The 26,628-nt window shown below is 44.6% G+C and overlaps 1 protein-coding gene across 1 annotated transcript in view; it reads left to right on the top strand.

Moving 5' to 3' along the window:
* The first annotated feature begins 2,615 nt into the window (after nt 1–2,615).
* LOC135219463 (myelin expression factor 2-like) overlaps nt 2,616–26,628 on the top strand; it is a 159,697-nt gene continuing 135,684 nt past the window's right edge. Inside the window, 1 exon segment of the mRNA XM_064256258.1 lies at nt 2,616–2,753. Coding sequence (XP_064112328.1) covers nt 2,707–2,753 — 47 coding nt within the window. The 5' untranslated portion in view covers nt 2,616–2,706.

Genomic DNA, 26,628 nt, shown 5'->3' with positions numbered 1-26,628 from the left:
GAATTTCCATTATAACTGTCGAACATTTTAAATCCAATATCATATAGTATGTCTGGGCATATCTGATAAGGAAAAAATAATAATTATAATCAGATGGATGCATCTGGTATCGTTAGCTCAGACCCATGCCGGCCGCGGGGAATTCAATCCAGCAAAGAAGTTGAACTATGTGGAAAGACGACTTCACACTCTTCAACACAGCCTAAACTTTACTCAGGTTGTCTCAAGATATTGTTTCTAATTTTCTTTTATGAATATATTTTCAAATGAAAGAGACATTAGAGACTTATTTGAGTGATATGAAATAATAATCTCAGTGAAATAATAAACAACAAATAATTAAGACAGATCGACTTCCTATCAGGCTGAGTCAAGTACGGCTGGAAAATAACAAGACATACTCTTAATTTTCTCTTCACATATTACACGCATCCAAAATCTGAAAGCACCAGCGTATTCAGGGTGATTTTATTGTATGAAAATACAAGTTTTAATTCATCTTGATCGTATGACTTATTAAAAATCCGATGATAAATAAAAACAAGTGTAAAGATTGAAATTTTTTCTCTTCACTTTTACTCGTTGTAATTCCTTTGTGTTTTATCTAATTGGTTTCAGGAAAAGATCATTTGGTTGTACAATTAATACCGAATCCTTTGGTATGGCCAAAACTTTATTATCTTTTGGAAAACGTGAGATAAATGAAGAAATATAAACATACTGCATGTTTTCTAAGTCACAGACGAAAATATGACACAATGAGCGAGCGGCCTACCTCCCGGTACCAGCCAATCAGAGGCCGCCAAACAAACGTCTCGTAGGCGCAAGAATCTACCTTAAATGAATCGACTATAGTTAAAAAGCAATCATTATGACCATGACATCGTGATGAATCCGATATCTAATTCTTATATTTTTAACTCATTTTATCGAGTGTACAAATATATATATAGATATATAATAGATATAATATATATATATATATATATATATATATATATATCAATTCAAGCTACAAATGTCCTTTAATATCTAAATTCACTTTATTATCAATTAAAAAATTCCCCTTCGGTACATATATGAAAATATATCATTTGGGAGGTAAAGTGAATTTAGATATTAAAGGACATTTGTAGCTTGAATTGATATATAAAATGGATCACGGTTCGATGTGCATAATTATTCATATATATATATTATATATATAGATATATATTATATATATAATACTATAATATATTAATATATATATAAAACTGAATCACGAAGGTTTGGAACGCGATGAATAAATATAAATAAAGGTAGAAGCCACGAAGAAAAGTGAAACAATGGAGTAGCTGCTCCATTGTTTCACTTTCCTTTGTGGCTTCTACCTTATATATATATATATATATATAATATATATATATATATATATATATATATATATATATACTAAAGTTGAAGGCGGTTGCTTGAAACCAGATAAGCATCGTCGGAGGGTGGAGAGATACCAAAATCCTTTAAAGTCATTTATTTTACTGACGTTTCAGGACCATGTCCCACTTTCGAAGCTAAAAAGCTAAAAGCACAACAGAATTAAAAACAGACTCAGGTTAAAACATGATAAAAGGTTATTTCTTAACAAAATGCAATTTAGATAACATAAGCATAATTTTTAAACAAGGGGTGAATAAAATCTTTAAAGAACTGAAAATGCTCTAAATAACCAGTAGTGTAGCAAAACTGAAATGTAAGCACTGGCTCAAATTCATGAACAACAGATGTGAACCAAACTAAATTAATCATTGACCAGCGACGAGTCACGAACGTTGTTTTGAACCAGCGCGTTATTTCCACTATTGCCTCTCTCAGAGAAGGAAACTTTAGGTATAAATGGTAGGCTACCATAGTAAAGATATGAGATGAATAGACTAACCAATTTCGGTAGCAGCCCAACATGAAGGCGCTGTGTTGTATCTACATAGGCATTACAACCGAGACTTTGACCATTACACTTGAATAATCCCTCAAAATTGAATTAAGCCTGCATGAAGAGAGGTCTAATTACTGGAAGTTTGCTATTCACAGCTTTTGACTACATTTCAAATTTCCCTTGTGCAGCTGCACAATTATGTGAAATATTTACGGAGCGCACAAAACTGCTAACTGAAAATGTCATTGCGCCGCTATGCCATAATGATTGCCCAGGACCCAGGCCCAGCCAGTCATGTCATTCATTCTGTTTACATGTTTAAAGCTAAAATGTTTTATGTGACGAAATATATAAATTATTATGTAATTAATATTCCTGTCTGATTATAATCCACAGATTGACTGCTTAAATGACCTTAGACGAAGGAAATATATCTAATTACATTTCATTACGCCGCACCGGTATTAATATGTTCGTTCTGAGTCCGTTCATACATGCCCATGGAATGGATCATATTCAATTTCCTCATGAATATCTTGGAAAGAATCAAATAGTCTATATTTAAGTAATTAATTTTAGATTAATAGAAGTTAACTATTATATGAATTTCTCTCTTTCCTGCTATAAAGCTGGGCACATTTGTTTAAAAAGTAACATACTAAGAAAGGGAATCGGACATTTGTTGACGCCATCTCTGGTCTGTTTGTTGGTATATGACGTCACCCAGTCTGTATGTGGTAGACGAGTTCCTTAGTAGCATACAGGAACCCTCAATTTTATCCTAATTCATCATGTCGGGGAAAGAAGATCTTGACTATAATTCCGAATCTCGTGACAGGTAAATATACGAAGGGTTGAAAGATGTACAGTGATTTTGAAAATATTCAGCATTTTCATAAATATTCAGTGAAAGTCAATGATTACCAAAAATTTGCTTTCGGCTTTTGATGACGTTTGCCTTGATACGAGGGCCTTAGTAATTATGTATTATGACATATGAGGTTGTATTGAAATTGCATAGTTTTATGATTAGTGCCATTTGCTATGGTTGCTTTTCAAAGACAGGGAAGACATACTAACGTACTCGAAGATTTCCCGGTAAATACCCAACCGCTGGCAAGTCTGTTCGACTGATAAGAGACGATACCCAGTTAGCCCGACTAGCCAAGGCAAGACCGGTTAGGGTAGTGATGGTCATTTATTGTGATTAGGTCCCAGTAAAAAACTAAAACTTGATTTATAGTGTTACAAAAATGTAGTAATTACGGCTAGCCAGTTACCTAGCGGGTTTGGTATTTGTTACTAGGGTAAAACACCGCATGGCATGTAGCAGGCCAACGTCTACCAGTGCATGCCACCCTCTAAAAAAGTACATTATAACGCGTCCTGACACCGGAGATGGGCATCAGTCGCGACTTCTTGTTGGTGAGAAACGGAGCTAAAGACCTCTACTCCTTTCGAAGTAAGTATTTTCTCCAAGTTAGAAATTAAGGAAAGGCCAAACTTTTTAAGATTTAAACAGAGGGTGGTAAACTGAAAACGGTCTCAAACGTAGTGCAAATCCTCACCAAACGCGTTCAACATTTTTACTTAAACTCGAGGTATTTAGAAGATTGACGCCATCTTGATGTTTACGGAGTCGCTTGTGTCATAATAAACTAACCATTTCCTGTGATAAATCCGCACACCACTTGTGCCCACAGACGCTGGGCACTTTATCACAACAAACGGAAAACCTTTCCTCACCCGAGTAAACAACTGTTTTGTAGAAGACGACGACGAAGCGTGCTCTTCGATAATTTTTTAAATAAATAGTAAAACATCAATATTTTACATATTTATGATGATTAATTTGAAAATAGGGTAAAACATCACAGCAGGCCAAACAGGCCACCTACATTCAACGCTTGCCACTTTCCGAAAAAGTACATTATAACGCGTCCTGACACTGGAGATGGGCATCAGTCGCGACTTGTTGTTGGTGAGAAACGGAGCTAAAGACCTCTACTCTCCTTTCGAAGTAAGTATTTTCTCCAAAGTTAGAAATTAAGGCCAAATTTTAAGATTTAAACAGAGGGTAGTGAAAAGGGTGGCTACGGCAGTGGAAATCTCACCAAAACGCTTTAGAAATTTTTACTTACAACTAAAAATGTTTCGAAGATTGACGCCATCTTGATGTTTACGGAGTCGCTTGTGTCAACAAACTTCCCGTTTCTTGTGCTAAATCTGCACACCACTTGTACCCATAGACGCTGGGGCACTTTCATCACAACAATCGTAAAACCAACCTCTTACCAGCACTTATTCAAGGGGACTACGGCATCTTTGCGGCGTTTTGCGCTCTTCAATTGTTTATCAGTGTTGTCAATTGGTATGTGTTTACCCTCCAAACTAGGTACAGGGGGTCCTCGAGTTACGACGTTGATCCGTTCTTACGATGCGTCGTAACACGATTTTCAGCGTAAGTCGGAACATTGAAAAAATACCACATTGATTTATGTAAATACCTATCAATAACAACGAGAGAACAATTCCTTACCTTTATTAGTTTGATTGGCTTGCACACTGGAGAGGAAGCTGCGGTGCTGGAGAGACTGGGGGAGGTTAGTGAAGAGAAAAAGAACCTCCAGAAGTTGCTGGAGATGCTGAGGCAGATGATTCTTGAGGTGAGGCAGAACATACTAGTACTGGAGATGCTGAGGCAGGTGATTCTTGAGGTGAGGCAGAACATACTACTGGGAGTATGTTGGGGGCAGGTGGGGAGTCTTTTAGGTGAGGCAGTAACCTACAGAAGGTGCTGGAGATTACTGGGGCAGGTGAGTCTGGGTTAGCAGAACATTCAGAAGGTGCTGGAGATTGTGGGGCAGGCGAGTCTGGATTAGCAGAGGCAGCTGAGGTAGAGGGTACAGGATCTCCTGCAGGCCTCTCTACCTTCTTAAAATACTGCTCCAGGTTAGTCTGAACAGAGAGCGACCTCTTTTCATCCAAGATCTCCTTGTAAACAACTGCATCAAATCCATGACGCCTCTGGAAACCCTAGTGAACCTGTCCAAGTTGGGATCCTGAGCCTCAAAAGTTGACAACGCTTGCTGCAACTCTGCAAATCCTCTTATCAAGTCCTGCCTTGTGAAAGCCTTAGGCTCTGGGGTGGGTGCTTCTTCTTCTTCCTCTATTATCTGCTTCTCCAGTTGTATCAGGTCCTCAGCAGATAACTCCTCGCCATGAGACTCCAGCAGCTCTGTAACATCATCAACCTCCATCTCCAATTGATTTCCTTACTCAGGGCAACAACGTTCTTGACAACTAGCTGAACTGTGTCCTCAAACCCATGGAAATCATTCACAAATTGAGGACAAATTTTCTTCCAGACACCATTCATGTTTGTTTGCTTAACCTCCTCCCAGGAATTAGCAATGTTCTTTACAGCATCAAGGATGTTGTAGGATTTCCAAAAGTCCTTCAGAGTCAAGTCCTTCTTGGTTTCAGTTGCCTGTAAAGCCATAGCAATTGTCCTTCGTAGGTAGTAGGCCTTGAACGAAGCAATCACTCCTTTGGTCCCCCCCCCCTCCATAGGCTGTAAAAGGGCCGTGGTATTAGGTGGAAGGTAAAACCACCTTGACATTAGGGTTGAAGTCTCCCAGCTGGGCAGGGTGTCCAGGGGCATTGTCCAGCACTAGCAACACCTTAAAGGGGATACCCTTGGAGGCGCAATACCGCTCCACACTTGGAACAAATGGTTTACGAACCAGTCCTCAAACACTGCAAGTGTCACCCATGCCTTCTTGTTGGACTTCCAAAATTTACTGGTAGTTGACCCTTCCAAATGCCCTTGAGTGCCCTTGGATTTTCAGCCTGATACGACCAACAAGGGCTTCAGTTTGAAGTCGCCAGCAGCATTACCCCCACCCAAGAAGTAAAGTTAGCCTCTCCTTGCTGGCTTTATGACCGGTGCTGACTTCTCCTCCTTGGCGATGTAAGTGCGGTTAGGCATACGTTTCCAAAACAAACCTGTCTCGTCTACGTTAAACACTTGCTGAGCAGAATAACCCCCATCCTTAATTATCTCAGACAACGCTTTAGGAAATTCACTCGCTGCTTTCTCATCCCCACTAGCAGCTTCACCTTGCAATTTAAGGTTATGGTAATTGGCCCGAGCCTTAAATCGCATAAACCAACCCCTACTAGCCACAAACTCTTCACTTTCACTTCCCTCCCCCTTTTCTTTTTTCAACGCTTCAAACAATCTTTTCGCCTTCTCCTGAATCACCATAAGGCTGACTGGGATACGCCGTTGATTTTGGTCTTCCAACCAAAGCACCAATAACCTTTCCATTTCAATTATTAGACCACTACGCTGCTTAGTTATCACTGTCGTTGTTTTCATAGGAGGCAGATCCTTTCACATGTTCAACGATGCGCTCTTTATCTTTGATAATGGTAGCAACGTCGAACGGCTAAGGCCAAGCGAGCGGCCAATGTTTGTTGGCGTTTCTCCCTCTCAGATCGCTTTATAATGTCCACTTTTTAATTTCCATGGTGATGGCCCTTTCCTTTTCTTCGATGCACTACCATCAGAAGAGTCCGCCTTGCGCTTGGGAGCCATAACAAAGAGCAAAAAGTTACAAAAACGATACAACACGAGGGAGAGAGAGGCAGTGTAAACAACCAAAATGGCGTATGGGCGAGGAATTGAGCGTAGCGAAGCGACGCCGTCCTCTCCCCCACAAAGCGTATTCTTCCGCCGTGCGCCCGGAACTAGTTCGCGTTTGTTTACGTTGCTTACGACGCTAAACCGCGTAAGACGGAACGACGCAAAATATTATTTTTTATATTCTTATGGGGGCGCGTTCGTAACCACGAAACATCGTAAGTCGAGACCAGAGTAACCCGAGGACTTACTGTATAAGACTTACACAAAACCGGGGAAATAAGTGAAATTAGCGTATCTATTTGTATTATATATACATACATAGGGTAGAATATCACGACAGGCCAACCCTCATCACGGTGGATGGGTCTTATTCACTCGATATTTAATTGGTGAAACATGAATACAATTGCAACTCTAAGCATACCATTTAAAAGACTGAAGTTTCGTCAACATATTGTGATATATGAAAGCCCCATACGAACTAAAATAAGCATGTGAGCTCTTCGTAAAATATGTTTTCAAGGCAGTTTTGAAATCCAATATGGCGCTACGTTTTGCATGGACGGTTCTCATCAGTGACGGCCACCATCTTTCCCCAGCCTTCCCAGCACTCATTTGAACAATGTTAGCGTATGTATGTAAGTTTATTGATCTTACTCAAGATTGCAGTTGTAATCAGCACAATAAAACAACATTTTGTTGCCTATATTAGTGAAAGTATGAAACTTGTTATTCCAGGGGTTATGGTTTGAACTGAATTCATTCTTTACCTTGTAACGGCGGTTTTTAATCCTTACTGCCATCACAACTGAAACTCCACAGTGCTTATTTGATTGTTATTATACACATTTTGGTCTCAGTTCACTCCACATGCACTTTAAAACCCGTTGCTGTTCCTGGTTTCTAAGCGCGCGCGCCATAAACACAATTACGAACACCAGACGACGACAGACGACGAAACTGCAAAGTTTTATTCCCTAAACTGTTTACTTTACTCGTTATTTAGTTTAAATTTACTTTGTTATTTAAAAATTTTGATTTAATTCGTGATATTATTATCCCTTTTTTGCAACCAAATTACCCCGAAAAATTACAGATATTTCTAAAGTAGATAAAATCAAATGTTTCTAACGTTTTCGTACATCTGGCTGCCGAAAACCATAGAGGAACGAATACGGAAAAAGTGCATAGAGGAACGACTACGTTTTTTTTTTTTTTTTTGCTTTTTCGTTTTTGCTAGCACTTTTCATTGATTTCAGTCTTTTATTAGTATTTTGAATTTCTTTAATAATCGTATGCCAGAAATAAATGTAACCTTTAATGTTTTGCCATTTTGCTTTAAGAATGGCAAAATCACGTTTGACCACATTAGTGGAGGGCCCTTCACACATACGCCGTTGCCATTAGTTATAAACAGAATAGCAACAGAGAGAGAGAGAGAGAAAGGAAGGCGGAGGAACGAAGAAGAAAAGGGATGGCGGTGGAGGGGGGGGTGGGGAGACGGTAGGTGGAGCTTTATACGCATGTTCGTATCCATTTTCTGCATAATGGAGTTTTTGTCTCTTGGTACAAGGACAAGTGTCGTTATTCTTTACGATTTAGTGATTCACGATACCCTTATAAATTACGGCACTGGGTGTAATGCACTATAGCAAAATCTCGTTCTGTTACGAGTGTTCGTTACAGAAATAGGTATTGCCCAAAAACGTGCTTGCACTGTCTCTGAAACCCATAGTAGACATGCTGCTTAGTTGTCAATCAAGTTTTTTATAACCAAGTATTTTTTTACAAGCTAGCTATTGAATAAATTTGTATTTTTCTCAGTCAAAACATATGCCCCTCAATGCTAAACTTTCCTCTTTTAACGACTTTCTGGTCATTGCAAATTCGGCCCCATAATTTCTTATGGTGCGAAAACAGACAGAGGCCCATACACCGAAAACGATTGCGTCACACTACGGCGATAATCCAGCAGTAAAACATCTTCATATATCCAAAAAAGTAAATAATAAAGATATATATGACGCATTACATTATAACAATTACATGTATAGCTGATAACAATCTGCATGAATAACTGGTAAACTGTTCTGCAATGACAGTTGAGTATAGCAATTATTTACAATAGGTACGAAAGTCAAGATGTCGTGACGTCATAATACAGAACTTAAAAGAACGTTCTAATTCAGAAAAATAATTACTTAAATTTGAGTCAGAGTCGAGTTACTTTTTCAATAACGAATATTTCAATTAATCATCATAAATATGTAAAATATTGATGTTTTACTACTTATTTAAAAATTAGCTAAGACTACGCTTCTCGTCATTTTAAAAATTAGCTAAGAGCATACGCTTCTCGTCAATCTCTACCATAAACATCTGTTTACTCCCTGGCTTTTTGTTGGTGAGCAATTGTGTTTCGATTGTTGTGATAAAAAGTGCTCCAGCGTCTGTGGTACAAGTGGTGTGCGGATTTATCACAGGAAATGGAAAGTTTGTTGACACAAGCGACTCCGTAAACATCGAGATGGCGTCAATCTTCGAAACATTTTTAGTTGTAAGTAAAAAATTTTAAAGCGTTTTGGTGAGATTTCCACTGCCGTGGGCGCCATTTTCAGTACCCTCTGTTTAAATCTTAAAATTTGGCCTTAATTTCTAACTTTGGAGAAAATACTTACTTCGAAAGGAGAGTAGAGGTCTTTAGCTCCGTTTCTCACCAACAACAAGTCGCGACTGATGCCCATCTCGGGTGTCAGGACGCGTTATAATGTACTTTTTCGGAGGGTGGCAAGTGTTGAATGTAGGTGGCCTAGTTGGCCTGCCATGGTGATCTACCCTATTACAGCAATTTTATCATTACTGCATTACTATGACAACTAGAATTAATCGAAACAGTTTGTAAATGCATCGGCGTATGTGTGACACTCCACTAGATTGGCAATGATGAGTCATTTTTCCTCACGTCGTCTGCTCGTAAGTATACATCCGAAACATTTGTAATTTTGGGGGTTAATTTGGTTGCAAAAAAGGGATAATAGACATGAATTAAATAAACATTTTGAAGTAAAGTTAAACTAAATATTGAGTAAAGTAAACAATTAAGGGAATAAAGCTTTGCATCTCATAATCAGTGTTGTCGTCTGCTGCTCGTAACTGTGTTTGCGGAGTGAGTGCTTAGGAACCAGGAACCACAGCGTGGTTCAAGTGCACTGTGGAGTGAATTAAGACCAAAATGTGTATAATTACAATCAAATAAGCCCTGTGGAGTTTCAGTTGTGATGGCAGTAAGGATAAAAACCACCGATTACAAGGTAAGAATGAATTCAGTTCCAACCATAACCCCGGGAATAACAAGTTTCATACTTTCACTAATATAGGCAACAAAATGTTGTTTTATTGTGCTGATTACAACTGCAATCTTGAGTAAGATCAATAAACGTTACATATATACGCTAACATTGTTCAAATGAGTGCTGGGAAGGCTGGGGAAAGATGGTGGCCGTCACTGATGAGAACCGTCCATGCAAAACGTAGCCGCCATATTGGATTTCAAAACTGCCTTGAAAACATATTTTACGAAGAGCTCACATGCTTATTTTAGTTCGTATGGGGCTTTCATATATCACATTATGTTGACGAAACTTCAGTCTTTTAAATGGTATGCTTAGAGTTGCAATTGTATTCATGTTTCACCAATTAAATATCGAGTGAATAAGACCCGTCCACCGTGATGAGGGTTGGCCTGCCGTGGTGTTCTACCCTATTCGTTATTGAAAAAGTAACTCGATTCTGACTCAAATTTAAGTAATTATTTTTTGGAATTCGAACGTTCTTTCAAGTCCTGTATTATGACGTCACGACATCTTGACTTTCGTACCTATTGTAAATAATTGCTTTACTCAACTTTCTTGCAGAACAGTTTACCAGTTATTCATGCAGATTATCAGCTCTTCATGTAATTGGTATAATCGTAATGTGCATATATATCTTCATTATTTACTTTTTGGATATATGAAGATGTTTTACAAAAATGCCCGGATTTATCGCCGTAGTTATGTGACGCAATCGTTTCGGTCGATGCGCGCCTGTTTTCGCACCATAAAAAATTATGGGGCCGAATTTGCAATGACCAGAAAGTCGTTAAAAGAGGAATTTAGCTTTTGAGGGGCAATATGTTTTTGATTTGAGAAAAATACAAATTTATTCAATATCTTTTTTGTAAAAAATACTTGATTACAAAAAACTTGATTGACAAACTAAGTAGCATACCTACTATAGGTTTTCAGCGACAGTGCAAGCACGTTTTTTGGGCAATACCTATTTCTGTAACGAACACTCGTATCAGAACGAGATTTTGTATAGTGCATTACACCCAGTGCCGTAATTTATAAGGGTATCGTGAATCACTAATCGTAAAGAATAACGACACTTGTCCTTGTACCAAGAGACAAAAACTCCATTATGCAGAAATGGATACGAACACGTGGTATAAAGCTCCACCTACCATCCTCCCCCCCCCCTCCACCGCCACCCCGTTTCCATCGTTCCTTCGCCTTCCTTTCTCTCTCTCTCTCTCTCTCTCTCTCTCTCTCTCTCTCTCATCTCTCTCTCTCTCTCTCTGTTGCCATTCGGTATGTGTTGACCCTCCAAACTGGGTATAAGACTACACACAAAATGTTGAAATTGGTGAAATTAGGCTATGTATTGGAAGTATATATTACATAATTATTTAAAGCAAATTTTATCATTATTGCATTACTATGACAAATAGAATTCATGGAAACTGTTTATAATAATGAAAACAGCGTATGTGTGAAGCCTCCACTAATGTGGCAACGATGATTTTGCCATTCTTAGCATGCAAACATTAAGGGTTACATTTATTTCTGGCATACGGTTATTAAAGAAATTCAAAATACTAATATAGACTGAAATCTATTAAAAGTGCTAGCAAAAACAAAAAAGCAAAAAAAAAAAAAGAAAAAAAAAAAAAAAAAAATATTTGTATATAATTCACTTCTCCGTAGTCCGTTCCTCTATGCACTATCCATGGTCGTTCCTCTATGGTTTTCGGCAGCCAGATGTACGAAAAAGTTAGAAAAATTTGGTTGTATCTACTTTAGAATATCTGTAATTTTTCGGGGTAATTTGGTTGCAAAAAAAGGGATAATATACATGAATTAAATTAAAATTTTTAATAACAAAGTAAATTTAAACTAAATAACGAGTAAAGTAAACAATTTAGGGAGTAAAAACTTTGCAGTTTCGTCGTATTTGCTGTTCGTAACTGTGTTTGTGGCGCGCGCGCTTAGGAACCAGCAACAGTAACGGGTTTAAAGTGCAATGTTGAGTGAACTGAGACCAAAACGTGTATAATAACAATCAAATAAGCACTGTGGAGTTTCAGTTGTGATGGCAGTAAGGATAAAAACCGCCGATTACAAGGTAAGAATGAATTCAGTTCAAACCATAACCCCTGGAATAACAAGTTTCATACTTTCACTAATATAGGCAACAAAATGTTGTTTTATTGTGCTGATTACAACTGCAATCTTGAGTAAGATCAATAAACGTTACATATATACGCTAACATTGTTCAAATGAGTGCTGGGAAGGCTGGGGAAAGATGGTGGCCGTCACTGATCAGAATCTTCCATGCAAAACGTTGCCGCCATATTGGATTTCAAAACTGCCTTGAAAACATATTTTACGAAGAGCTCACATGCTTATTTAGTTCGTATGGGGCTTTCATATATTAACCATTATGTTTGACGAAACTTCAATCTTTTAAATGGTATGCTTAGAGTTGCAATTGTATTCTTGTTTCACCAATTAAATATCGAGTGAATAAGACCCGTCCACCGTGGTGAGGGTTGGCCTTCCGTGGTGTTTTACCCTAAACAACTGTTTTGGTAGAAGACGACGACGAAGTGTGCACTTGGATAATTTTTTAAATAAATAGTAAAATATCAATATTTTACATATTTATGATGATTAATTTGAAAATATTCATTATTGAAAAAGTAACTCAATTCTGACTCAAATTTAAGTAATTATTTTTTGGAATTAGAACATTCGTTTAAGTCCTTCATTATGACGTCACGGCATCTTGGGTTCCGTACCATTGTAAATAATTGCTTTACTCAACTTTCTTGCAGAACAGTTTACCAGTTATTCATGCAGATTATCAGCTATTCATGTAGGGGGAAACACCAGCGACTACCAACCCTTATCACGGTGGACAGGTCTTATTCACTCGATATTTAAATGGTGAAACAAGAATACAATTACAACTCCAAGCATACCATTCAAAAGATTGAAGTTTTGTCAACATAGTGTGATATATGAAAGCCCCAAACCAACTAAACTAAGCATGTGATGCTCTTCGTAGAATATGTTTTCAAGGCAGTTTTGAAATCCAATATGGCGGCTACCGTGTGGATGTACAGGTTCTGATCAGTGACAACAACCATCTTTCCCAGCCTTCCCAGCACTCATTTGAACAATGTTAGCGTATATATGTAACGTTTATTGATCTTACTCAAGATTGCAGTTGTAATCAGCACAATAAAACAACATTTTGTTGCCTATATTACTGAAAGTATGAAACTTTTTATTCCCAGGGTCATGGTTTGAACTGAATTCATTTTTACCTTGTAATCGGTGGTTTTTATCTTCCTGCCATCATAACTGAAACTCCACAGTGCTTATTTGATTGTCTTTATACACATTTTGGTCTCAATTCACGCCACATTGCACTTTAAACAAGTTGCTGTTCCTGGTTCTTAAGAGTGCTCTCCACAAACACAGTTACGAGCAGCAGACGACAAAACTGCAAAGTTTTATTCCTTAAATTGTTTACTTTACTTTATTTAAAAATTTAAATTTAATTCATGTATATTATCCCTTTTTTGCAACCAAATTACCCCGAAAAATTACAGATATTTGTAAAGAAGGCAGAATTGGTGTACGCCCCCTTCTCTACACATCTTTTCCCGCAGTCCATGATTAAGGATCTGTCGTAATTTGCAGGAGAAAAGCCAACAAAAGCAGGACTCTTGACTCAGTCTTCCAGACGCCCTACTCCCCAGGCTTCTACTTCGACCGTGCAAGCCCCCAAGAAGAAATTTAAGCCCTTTGTGGAGCACCTTCCTCTAGAGAGGGTTTTTCGAGAGGAAGGGGTCCTTTAGAGGCAAGGCCTCTTCAATTAAGAGAGGAAAAAATTGACATTTCTGCCCTTCAGGCACCTGTCGGTGCGAGACTCTCCTTGCTTGCTCAGGCATGGAGGATGATAAGGTCGGACACCTGGTCCCTAGATGTGAACGAGAGAGGATACAAGATCCCTTTCCTCTCTGCTCCTCCTTTGAGCACGAAGCCGATAGACCTGTCGCCTGCATACCAGCCAGAGAAGCAACAGATTTTGCTCGACCTTCTAGACCAAATGTTAGAAAAGAAAGTCGTAGAGAAGCCCTAATGTTAGATTCCCCAGGCTTCTACAACAGGCTATTCCTGGTTCCGAAGCAGTCTGGGGGATGGAGGCCTGTCCTAGACGTCAGCAGACTGAACCTTTTTGTGAGGAAGGACAAAAGTCCAAGGATGGAAACGTCTCAGTCTGTGGTTAGGGGGCTTTGAGACCAGGAGATTGGATGGTGTCATTGGACCTCCAAGACGCTTATTTCCACGTCCCAATTCATCCTCACTCAAGGAAGTTCCTGAGGTTCGTCTTAAAAGGGCAGGTCTTCCAGTTCAGGACTCTTTGCTTTGGTCTGAGTACGGCACTGATGGTTTTCACTTTCCTCATGCGGAATGTAGCAAAATGGCTTCACCTATCGAAGATAAGAGTCTCGCTCTACCTGGATGACTGGCTAATCAGGTTGTCTTCGGAGTCAAGGTGCCTGGAGGACCTTCAAACGACATTGCAGCTGACGAAGGCCCTGGGCCTAATAGTCAATTACAAGAAGTCCCATCTGATCCCCACGCAGTCAAACGTGTATCTGGGGATTCAGATGGATTCAGCGGCTTTTCAAGCTTTTCCATCAAAGGAACGTCAGCAGAAATGCTTAGGAAAAGTGTCAGCTTTCTTAGGGAAAGAAACATGCTCGGCGAAGGAATGGATGAGTCTGCTGGGAACCATTTCTTCGCTGGAGAAGTTTGTTTCCCTAGGGAGGTTGCACCTCAGGCCACTCCAGTTTTTTCTGGCAGAAAACTGGAAGGACAAACAGAACCTAGACTCGACTTTGGTGATCTCACAAGCGGTCAAGGATCAACTGAAGTGGTGGCAAGATCCAATCAAACTTTCGGAAGGATTGTCCCTCAACCTTTTGAGCCCCGACCTAGTGTTGTTCTCAGACGCCTCCATGGCGGGCTGGGGAGCAACACTAGGCAAGGAGGAAGTGTCAGGCCTCTGGAGAGGGGAACAGAGGTCCTGGCACAAACTTAAAAGAGTTGGAGGCTATTCGGTTGGCTCTTCAATTCTTCGAAGAACGAGTGGTGGGCCGAGTTGTCCAGATCAACTCGGACAACACTAGGGCTCGCGCTTACATAAAAAAGCAGGGGGGGACACACTCTCGATCACTGTTCAAGGTAGCGAGAGACATCCTTCTATGGGCGAAAGCTCGGAGCATAGTGACCCTAACAAGGTTCATTTCAGGAGTACAAAATGTCCGAGCGGATCTTTTAAGACGTCAACATCAGATGCTTCCCACAGAGTGGACCCTCCATCTAGAGGTCTGCCAAGAACTATGGAAGATGTGGGGACGACCGCTAGTCGACCTCTTCGCAACCTCGAAAACGAAGAGGCTTCCGATTTATTGCTCTCCAGTTCTCGACCCGGAAGTAATAGCGATAGATGCCATCCTATGGGACTGGACGGGGATGGACGTTTACGCCTTTCCCCCGTTCAAACTTTTAGGAGAGGTAATAAGGAAGTTTGCGGCGTCGCCAGGAGCGAGAATGACTCTGATTGCCCCCTTTGGCCTTCAAGCGATTAGTTCACGGAGGTCATGTCTCTTCTGGTAGACTTCCCAAGAACCCTGCCAGAGAGAGTAGATCTTCTCAGACAGCCCCACTTCGAGAGGTACCACAGAAACCTCTCCGCTCTGAGTCTGACTGCGTTCAGACTATCAAGAAGTTGGCCAGAGCGAGAGGTTTTTCAAGACCAGTGGCAAAGGCTATTGCCAATGCGAGAAGAGCTTCCTCTCAAGCGGTTTATCAATCGAAGTGGGCTGTCTTCAGGAGGTGGTGTAGGAAGAAAGGTATTTCCTCCTCCACGACCTCTGTGAATCAAATCGCTGAGTTTCTCCTGCATTTGAGAAATGTGGACAGACTTGCAGTGCCCACAATAAAAGGATATAAGAGTATGCTGTCAGCTGTCTTCCGTCACAGACAAATGATAAAGACCTTCACGATCTTTTGAGATCATTTGGAACCTTGACGTAGTTCTAAGGTTCTTGATGTCGGCTCCGTTTGAACCTTGCATGCTGCCTCGTTGAAAGACACTACAAGAAAGGCGATTTCCTAAACTGCTCTGCCACGGAAAAACAAAAAAGGGTAAGTGAAAATTCAAGCAATGAGTAAATATGTGGGTTTCAGAGGACACAGTGCAGTGTGCTCCCTGAATCCTAACTTCTTAGCGAAGAATGAAAACCCATCTAACCCCTGGCCGAAGACCTTTGAAATCAAGGGTTAGCAGAGTTCATCGGACAAGAGCCAGAGAGAGTCCTGTGCCCTGTCAGGGCTCTCAAATTTTATTTGCAAAAGACTAAAGACTGTCGGGGTCCTTCTGAAAATCTATGGTGCTCTATTAAGAGACCCGACTTTCCTATGTCGAAGAATGCACTGGCATTCTTTTTACGAAGTACCATCAGGGAGGCCCATGCGTCCTGCCCAGATGGTGATCTGAAACTTTTGAAAATAAAAGCCCATGAGGTGAGAGCTGTCGCAACCTCAATGGCGTTTCAAAAGAATATGGCACTCAGCGATATCCTTAGTGCTACTTTTTGGCGAAGCAACTCTGTGTTCGCTTCACATTACCTGCGGGATGTGAAGACGGCATATGAGAACTGCGAGTCGCTAGGACCATACACATCCGCAGAAATGTTGTTGGGGGCAGGAAGCAGCATGAATTCTATCCTATAGAAAAGGATAGGTGTTGCTTTTAATATGGTGTGTAGGTTTATTGGTTGAAGGGTTGGTCGCTTGAGGCGCTTTCCCTTTCTTTAGCCTAGAATTATGGGACTAACTTCGATAGGTTAGGTCAGGTGGTGGTTTTTAACTTAGTTGCCCTCATAGTATGGTCAATATGGTCTAGTCACATTGTGGTCACGCCCCCGTTGACAGATCATCTAGAACTCACCAGCTACATAGGTCACTACCTTGCTGGAGACTCTAGTAAAGCAGAAGCAGACGTGAGTGACCGTATCATGAAGTCCAGCTATGCTAACCGGGTAAGGACCGAAGATGTCAATCATCTGCATGTAATTTGTTCCTAAAATCCTTCTATTCTGTCCCTTCCCACCTCCAATGGTGGGATTCAGCTTGAACAAAATGTTATTGTCATGATACAATAAAGTTTGTTCATACTTACCTGGCAGATATATATAATTAAGTACCCACCCAACTCCCCTCAGGGGACAGTGGTGTGAAAAATCTGATTAGAAAATGGGAATGGTTCCTGATATCCGCCTCCCAGCGGCGGGAATGGGTACTAACCACCTGGCCGACCACTGCATGTGCCGGGAGTTTTGAAATTCTGTCGGACTTCGGAGAATACAGCTATATATATATCTGCCAGGTAAGTATGAACAAACTTTATTGTATCATGACAATAACATATTTATACAATAGCTAGCTTGTAAAAAATACTTTATTACAAAAAACTTGATTGACAACTAAACAGAATACCTACTATGGGTTTCAGAGACAGTGCAAGCACGTTTTTGGCAATGTTTCTGTAATGAACACTCATATCAGTGCGAGATTGTGCTTTAGTGCATTACACCCAGTGCCGTAATTTATAAGGGTATCGTGAATCACTAATCGCAAAGAATAACGACACTTGTCCTTGTACCAAGAGACAAAAACTCCATTATCCTGAAATGGATACGAACACGCGTAAAAAGCTCCACCTACCCTTCCCCCCCAACCCTACACCGCCACCCCTGTCCTTCCTTCTTTCACCTCTCTCTCTCTCTCTCTCTCTCTCTCTCTCTGTCTGTCTGTCTGTCTGTCTGTCTCTGTTGCCAATTGGTATGTTTTCACCCTCCAAACTGGGTATAAGACTTACACAAAACGTGGAAATTGGTGAAATCAGCCGATGTATTAAAAGTATATATACATAAATATTAAAGCAATTTTATGAGTATTGCATTACTATGACAACTAGAATTCATGGAAACAGTTTATAATAATGCATCGGTGTATGTGTTAAGCTCCACTAATGTGGCAACGATGATTTGTTCCGACACGGGATACAAACCTTTCAGTCCTTTTACAATAGGAAGGTTACTAGCGGCAGCTGGATAGGTCGTAAGCTTTCGAACAAGGGGTTCGGTAGTTAACTGCTTGTCCGACAGTGCGTGCGTCGCGCGACTGGGAGGAGAAGAATCACTTTTGCTTTCGGCCTGCTGGCGTGTGGACGTGTGTATCATCGCTCTCTGCCCGCTTCATCGTCGTTTGTGCTTTCGCATGGTTGTGTTTTCTCTTTCTGTATGTCTAGTGAAACTGAATTGTAAGTACAATCATGTTCCATTTTTTTTTTTTTTTTTCTTTTCTTTTCATATTATTGAATTAGGAAGTGAAGGATCATGGATTCACCGCGCCCTCTGATTATCCGGCGACTGTGCCCTGGGACTGAAGGGCGTAAGTGCGGGAAATTCCGCAGTTTCCCAGAAATAGATCCTCATGTGTTGTGTGCTTGGTGTCGGGGGCGCGAATGCTCTCGCACCGAGCCTTGTAATGTTTGTGAAATTGGTCGGAGGTGCAGTGGGGCTTGTATGAGGGCAGGAAGAAGCGAAGACCTGCAAAGGAGTCGTCGGAAAGCTCTCCCGCGACTCCTTTGGTGACGGATACTTCGTCGTCTTTCCTGCCCCCTGCTCAGCTCCCACGTATGGCACCTTCTCCTTCGGAGGGGGTATCCAGGTCCTTCTCCTCACCCGATATGTTGAGTGTGGAGGAGGGCGCTCTGTACCCCGACGTCCAACTGTACTCGGGGTCTTCTGTCCGTTCGGGGTGGGCCTCATCCCCCCTCACGCAGGTAGAAACCCTCCTAATCACCTGACTGATGGTTCCACAGGTGCTTCTGCTGCGAGGGATGACCTTGGTCAGGTGTGGGTGTCTTTGGGATGCAGGGCGTGCCTAGTGTCCAAGGGCTGCTTTACCATTTGGCTGGGTCTGGTGCGGTCATGCATGCAACGGTGACCAATACGACTACCACCCTGTCAACTCCAGGGTACGCCGCTCCCCCTCACCTGGTGTACTTTCCACATGCTGTGTCAGTGTCTCCTACAACCTCAGTGCAGGGTCCGATCGCCGTACTGGGGGGGGGGGGGGGGGGGGGGTGCCGCCCGCCCAGGTTTGCCGTGCTGCCTCGGTCAGACTTCCGCTGCCCCAAGAGCTCGCCCCTGGACCTGCCGCCAATACCTAGGATGTCGCTGACGCTGGCTCAACCTCCTGTTTGATACCTGTACCGACTGCCATACCTGTCCAGACGATGCCGACCGTTCCCGATGTTCCTGCTGTTCCTGAGATGTCTGCACCTGCCGATATCGTTCCTGCTCGTGGCGTTGCTGTTCCAGATGTTGGTCTATCCAGACAGGTGCGTCCCGGCCCTGTTGCTTCGGCAACAGCAGCCCCGGCTCCGCCCTGGATGGTAGATTTAACGTCTGTCCTGAGGAAGCTGACGAAGAAGAAGAGGAAGGTGTTGTCGTCGTCTTCTTCGTCGTCGTCATCTGCTGCCTCTCCCCCTTCTACTTCTAAGGCTTCACAGCCGAAGAAGAAGAGGGTTGCCTCCTCCCCTCCTAAGAAGTCTCCTTCGGGAGCTTCTCAGGGCCCGTCTCACTCCGGTGGGACGGGGTTCTTCTGCTGGTCCTCCTGCTCCTTCAGGAGTGGGGCCCGTCTCTTCCGCAAGGAAGAAGACTACGGGGACCAGAGGGGTATCGGCTAACACCGGTATTTCCTCGCCTGATGTCAGGGGCTCTGCCGCTGCATCAGGTTCCGTCTCGGCCTCTCGTTCGCGAGAGTTACTGGGTGTACGGGTCGCCTACCGGTGACCGTACAGCCAAGAACCAGACGCCAGAGCTCGCTCGGTGCCAGGTTCACGGCACGGAGCGAAAGGCTGGTGACAGCCGCTCAGGCAACTCTCACCAGGCCAGCTCTCGCTCTCGCGGCGACCAGCTGGCTACCCGGGTTGACGTGACGGTCTCTGACCGGCCACGGGCTGAGGCTGGGAAGAGGTCCCCCCGATCGCCGGCGCCAGTTCGACGCGCCGTGAGGACAAGCACCGGTCTCACCATGACAGTGGTCTCTGCAGGTCGCCTGACCGTCGCTCCCACAGGGAACGTATAGGTACGGCAACCAGCAGTAGCTCCTCTGACACACGAGATCGGGGCCGCTGTTCTCGGTCCAGCCGTTCTCCCAAGGGAGACGTCTCGACTAGGCCTGCAGCTCGATCACCACCGCGGGTTGGTGATCGCCTGCAGTCTTCCAAGCCCACTGGTTCTGCCAGTGAGCGAGGGGGGAGCGTGGTTCTGCCAGTGAGCGAGGGGGGAGCGTCAGGTCTGCCTCTCCCGTGCCTTCAACTTCCTCGGGTTACACCGGGAAGAGCGAGGCATTGCAGAGTGATCGTGAGGGGTGCGCCCCACACGATCCCGTCATGACACCGTACGTGCCAGGCACGGTCCTCGGATCGACCAGGATGTACGCGCAAGTGACAGGAGGAGACCGAGAGGGGTCTGTCGCCGTTCCCCCTCCTGAAGGGGGAGGGTCTCGGGATGTGCTCTTGTTCGAGGGACTTGACAGTCCTACTCCACAAGATGCAGTGACTCCCGAGATCCAGAGGAACTTTGCTGAGGTTATTGCGCTGATTCGTCAGCACAACGACCTCGGGGAAGGGTCGCCGCTCCCACCTTCAGAGCCCACGTCCCGGCTCGAGTCATTTTGGGGCCCGAAGAGGGAACCCAAACCGACGGTGGGGTTGCCACGATCGGAGCTTGCCGATTCTGTCTTGAACCAGGTAGAGTCTCTCGTCTCCGGACAAGAAGGCTCTCTCAGGTCAAGCAGATCGAACAAGCTGCTTCCACCTCCTCTACTGCGACAGCGCCGTTTTTACGTGCCTTCAGAGGATCCAATGCCACCCAAACAGGTAAACCCAGAGTTAGCCAGGCTAACTCTGGGTGTTTGTCTGCAGCAGCTCCTGTCTGAGAACCTCTGGTTCTCGCAGCAAGAGGCACTGGGCCTGGAATCTACCGCTATGGCAGCTTTCCAGGCCGTCTCCTGGATAGACCTGTGGTCCCTCACAGTGTCTAAGGTCGCAGCCAACTCCGGGGGAATTTCCCCCGAAGAAGATTCGTCTCTCAGGAGACTCTGTCAGTCTGGAGGAAGAGCCATCTCCTTCCTCGCCCACCAGACGGCAAACCTGTGGGCCAACCTGGTACTTCGCCGTAGGGACACAGTCCTTACTCGAGTATCCAGGGCGGCTGGGCATGAGGCGGCGTTGGGCCTTCGCAATGGACCGGTACGGAGTTCCTCCTCTCTCTTCCCTGGAGAGATGGTGGACGCTGTGGTGGACAGACCGTCTTATTCACCAGGCAGTTTCAAAGGCTTCTGGGCAGCCTCGAACTGCGGCCAAGCCCAAGAGCTCGGCTGGTGCTTCCTTGGCTGCTAAGACGATAGCCTCGTCGAAGCCCCGAGGAAAGACTCTGTCTTCTTCGACTTCTGCTAAGGGGGCCCGTAACCAGCCCTCCTCCCAGCCATCCTTCTCACGAGGGGGGTCAGGGAAGAAGTCGAAGAAAGGGGGAAAACACTAGGGATGGCGTTCCCCCTCACCTGCTGCCGGAAGTGGGGGGGGTGCCTGGTGAGCCATTGGGCAACTTGGCAGCGCTACGGCGCCAAGACCTGGATAGTAGATGTCCTTCAGAAGGGATATCTATTACCCTTCGAATCTCGGCCACCCCTCACCTCCAACCCGGTCCAACTGCAGACTTACGTTCCAGGTTCATTGAAGGACGTGGCGATAGGAGATCGAGTCCATGCTGAGCAAACGAGCTGTAGAGATCGTCATGGATCAGTCACCGGGCTTCTACAGCCGTCTTTTCCTGGTGGAAAAGTCTACGGGGGGCTGGCGCCTGGTGATAGATCTCTCTCCCCTGAACCGATTCGTTCGCCAGACTTGGTTCACGATGGAGACGGCTGTATCCATCAGGGAGAACGATTTCATGCTTTCAGTGGATCTGAAGGACGTGTATTTTCAAATACCCGTCCATCAATCCTCCAGAAAGTACCTCCGCTTCATCCTCGATGGGACGGTGTACCAATTCAGGGCACTTTGCTTCGGTCTCTCAACCGCCCCACAGGTGTTCACGCGAGTGTTCACTCTGGTGTCTGCTTGGGCCCATTCGCACGGGATATGTCTTCTGAGGTATCTCGACGAATGGCTAGTCCTGGCGAGCTCCCGCTCGCAGTTGCTGCAGGACAGGGATCGACTACTGAAGTTTTGCCGTGATCTGGGGATCATGGTGAACTTCAAGAAGTCCGATCTCAAACCTAAGCAGGGCGAGTCTTCCCCGCAGACTCGCGGATCAGCAGATTCAGGGAGGCAGCCAACCAGTTCCTGTCTCGGCAGGAACAGGCAGCTCAGCAATGGCAAGTTGTGATCGGCCACCTGTCATCACTCGAGAAGTTAGTCCCTCACGGGCGTCTTCACCTGCGGTCTCTTCAGTGGAGACTAAGGAGAGTTGGTCACAGGCGACAGACCCACCATACTTCCCCGTGTCCCTCACGCTGGAGGTAAGGCAGGACCTAGCCTGGTGGCTCCACGACAGGAACCTTTAAGAGGAGTGCCTCTATGCACTCCCCCCCCCGGAGATGCTGCTGTTCTCAGACGCATCGAACGAGGGATGGGGCGCACACCTGGAGGAGTTGCTGACTTCGGGAGTGTGGGACGATTGCGACAAGCACCTTCACATCAATGTCCTAGAGCTCAAGGCAGCGTTTCTCGCTCTCCAAGAGTTCCAGGACCACTTGATGGGACACTAAGTAGTGTTGATGTGCGACAACACCACAGTAGTGGCTTACGTCAACAAACAGGGGCCTAGTGTCTCTCCCATTGTACCAGTTGACACGGCAGGTGCACGAGTGGGCCGCAGCTCACTCAATAGAGTGTCAGCGCGGCTCACTCAATAGAGCTGTCAGCACACTGCATTCCAGGGAAGAGGAATGTAGTAGCAGACAAGCTCAGCCATCAGGATCAGGTGATAGGAACCGAATGGTCCCTACACCAGGACGTGGCGGAAAGGCTCTTCGACCTGTGGGGGCGACCAGTTGTGGATCTGTTCGCCACCCGGCATAACAGGAAACTTCAGGTTTTCTTTTCAGCCGTGCCGGACCCATGGGCAGCTGCAGAGGACGCTCTTCAACACCTGTGGGACAACCTGTTCGTCTATGCCTTTCCCCCCGTTCAGCCTGATTCGCAAGGTGATCAGTCGAGTGCTGACCACCCCGAATCTCAGGATGATCCTGGTGGCTCCAGCCATTTGGTATCCAGACCTGCTGGCTCTTCTCGCAGGAGAACCGAGAGAGATTCCCCATTGGCACAACCTTCTCGCCCAGCCACACGTAGAACGGTACCACCGAGCAGTCCAGTCTCTACAACTTCACGGCTGGCTGTTATCCACCATCTCTTGCGAACGAGAGGCTTTTCTCGTAGCGTAGCAACAGAGATGTCTGGAAACGTCCGTCAGTCCTCTGCAGCTGTGTACCAGGGGAAGTGGACCGTCTTCTGTGGTTGGTGTTGGAGACAGGGTCTATCTCCTCTCGGAGCCACTCTTCAGCAGGTAGCGGATTTCCTCGTATTTCTTCGCCGAGAGAAGCTCCTCTCAGTCCCCACAGTGAAAGGATATAGAGCCGCCCTGGCACTAATTCTGAAACTGAGGGGATTGGACATTTCGAACTCGTCCTTAGGAGTTTGACTCGAAGACCCTTCGAGCCACTCCGAGAGTCGTCAGACAGGGATCTGACCCTCAAGACCCTCTTCATGCTGGCCCTCACATCGGCGAAGAGAGTAGGGGAACTTCATGGTCTATCCTTCGACGTACGACACTCCAGGGGATGGGGATCTGTGACGCTCGATTTCGTCCCGAACTTCGTTGCGAAGACTCAGAAACCGTCAATCCCTGACGACAGGTTCGAGTCTTTCACAATTCCCTCCCTAATGGACTTCACTGATAATGATGGGGATGAGATGCTGCTTTGTCCTGTGAGGGCACTATGGCGCTACCTGAGGAGAACTCGACACCTCAGGCCTGAGTGTCGACGCCTCTTCGTTAGCACTGGGGTAACCAAAAAAGAAGTATCCAAGAACACTCTTTCTTTCTGGCTGCGTGAGGTGATCAGGAGAGCGTACGAGGCTGATGGTAGTGACGACATCCGTACGCTCTGTCCGAGAGCCCACGAAATCAGGAGCATTGGTCCTTCCCTTGCGTTCCGCAAGAACTTCTCCGTGGCACAGGTCCTGAAGGCAGGGGTCTGGGCCAACCAGACTACCTTCACCTCCTTCTACCTTCGGGATATTGCCCACAGGTCCTTGGATACTTTTTCCTTGGGACCCGTGGTGGCTGCTCAACACGTTGTGTAGCTAACCCAGACCCTCGCAGGCTGAAACAGCATCGAGTCCTGGTGTGACTGTAAGAATGGATGAGTGAATGAGAGTGTGACTGGCTCCTCTTCCCATCTTTTTCTCCTCCTCTACCTGTGGGCAGAGGGATACGGTCGTCACCATGCTGGATAAGGACAAGATGCAGGTGAGCTATATGACAGAGCCCCATCCTATCCCTTTCACTAGGGATAGGAGCAGAATATCCACCACTTCCTTCTACAAGGGGGGGGAAGTGGATGCCAACAAGAGACAAACCCATAACTTTATGTTGCCTCTTGCAAACAGGAACTTGTTCTTGCTTGCTGGTACAAAGAGATATGCTTGCCTCTCTCTTAGTACTTGGTCCAGAGGTCTGACCATTGATCTTGCGGTGCACACCCCGATCATCGGACAGAGGCTTGGATCCCTCCCTCACTCTTACGACCAGGTAGGCATTCCAAGGTTGGGCGAACCCCAGTCTGTTCACAAAAGACTCAGATTCCTCCCACCAAGAAGTGAGTCTTCCTATTGTAAAAGGACCGAAAGGTTGTATCCCGTGTCGGAACAAATGACAATTTGTCCAAAATTGCATTTTTCCTAACTATACAAACCTGAGGTCCTTTTACACATAGTCCCACCTCATGCCACCCCTCACTCTGCAGTTTTTGCTTGTGCCTAAAGCAAAAGTGATTCTTCGCCTCCCAGTCGCACGGGGCGCGCACTGTCGAACAAGCAGTTAACTACCGAACCCCTTGTTCGAAAGCTTACGACCTATCCAGCTGCCGCTAGTAACCTTCCTATTGTAAAAGGACCTTAGGTGTTTGTATAGTTAGGAAAAATGCAATTTTGGACAAATTGTCATATCAGTTGCATCGTCCGAGTAGTAGGCGTATATCTTTTAAGTTAATTCTTCTGGTATGTGACTGAGACGAAAAGTACATTCTCTTAATTAACATGAAACTCAACAGCCTTTCAGGCCTCCCAAGAGTTACCAGTTTTGATTTTGAGATAACTAGTGGTATTGTTTCCCAAGAACACGACAGCATTCGCATTATAGCCAAACAGGTGGGTTTTCTTCCCTCCCATTTCTGTTAAAATGCAGGTGCTCAAGTGAATCTTTTTTGCTCTCGATGGTTCTAACCGAATGCATTCCATCATGGATTAAAGCTGTCTTCACTGGTTGGTGTCATTGACAGGACTTTTCCTATGATTAGAATCATGAGAGTTTACTTCTCTCTATTCAACTGTGGAGATGTAGGTCCACATTCACCTTAGTCATTCATTAGTAATATAGTATTGTTTCTCCTTGGTTGAGATTCAACTACTGATGAGAAACTTCTGTCTTGCCATCACAGGGACCTCTGTCTCTAGAAGGCACTTAGGCTCTCGTCTAATGTGCACATGCCTCATGAGAATCATCATCTTGTCTCTCAACGTCATTGGCGAACGCAATAGACGATTTCTATGGTTGTTCTCAGCATAACCCTTCAAAAGGCGGGTGTCATGTTGTGACTACGTCTTGGTTGCGTGGCAGCGCAATCAGTTGGCATCTGTTCATGGTTTCGAGCCTTTTGTGATCTGCGCTGTGGACTGTATTGGTTGATCCAGATCAGTCATTACTTTGTCCTATTGTTGTGTTGCTGTACCTATGAAAGATCGACACCCATCATTGAGTGTCGATGCCTTTATCCACAGCGACTGACTGCTAATGCAAAAGTGTCCAATGACATCGTGAGAGACTTCTCTGCAGTTGGATACGTCCAGTGGCTGGGTACATTTCATCACTCCGAAGAATTTGTCTGATTGAGACCATATTTATATCTTTCTACCTTTCGGATCTGCCTACAGGTCCTTGAAACCTCTTTTCCTAGGACTTGGACAGGTGGTGGATGCTCACAGGTTGTGTTTGCTTACACAGCTCCTTCAAGAGGACAAGTTGCATCTCGCCTATGGTGTACGGTTCAAGATGTAAGAAGGATGCGAGTGACTGGCCTCCCCACCTTCCCCTCCTCGTCCTTCTACTCCTCTTCCTTCAGGTTGAGGATAGGACTCAAACTTACACTGGCTGGTCGGGCGATTGATGCGGTAAGCTTACACATTGAGCTTCCTTTCTATTTTTCTTATCAGAATCATAAAAGCAATCCTGCTCCTTCCTCTAACTAGGGGAGGAAGGAGACTGGCAATAATGCAAACCCTTCCCAGAACTGCATTAAT

Source organism: Macrobrachium nipponense, chromosome 1 (assembly GCF_015104395.2).
Source record: "Macrobrachium nipponense isolate FS-2020 chromosome 1, ASM1510439v2, whole genome shotgun sequence".
Taxonomy (NCBI): domain Eukaryota; kingdom Metazoa; phylum Arthropoda; class Malacostraca; order Decapoda; family Palaemonidae; genus Macrobrachium; species Macrobrachium nipponense.
This window is presented reverse-complemented; position numbering and strand designations above follow the sequence as displayed.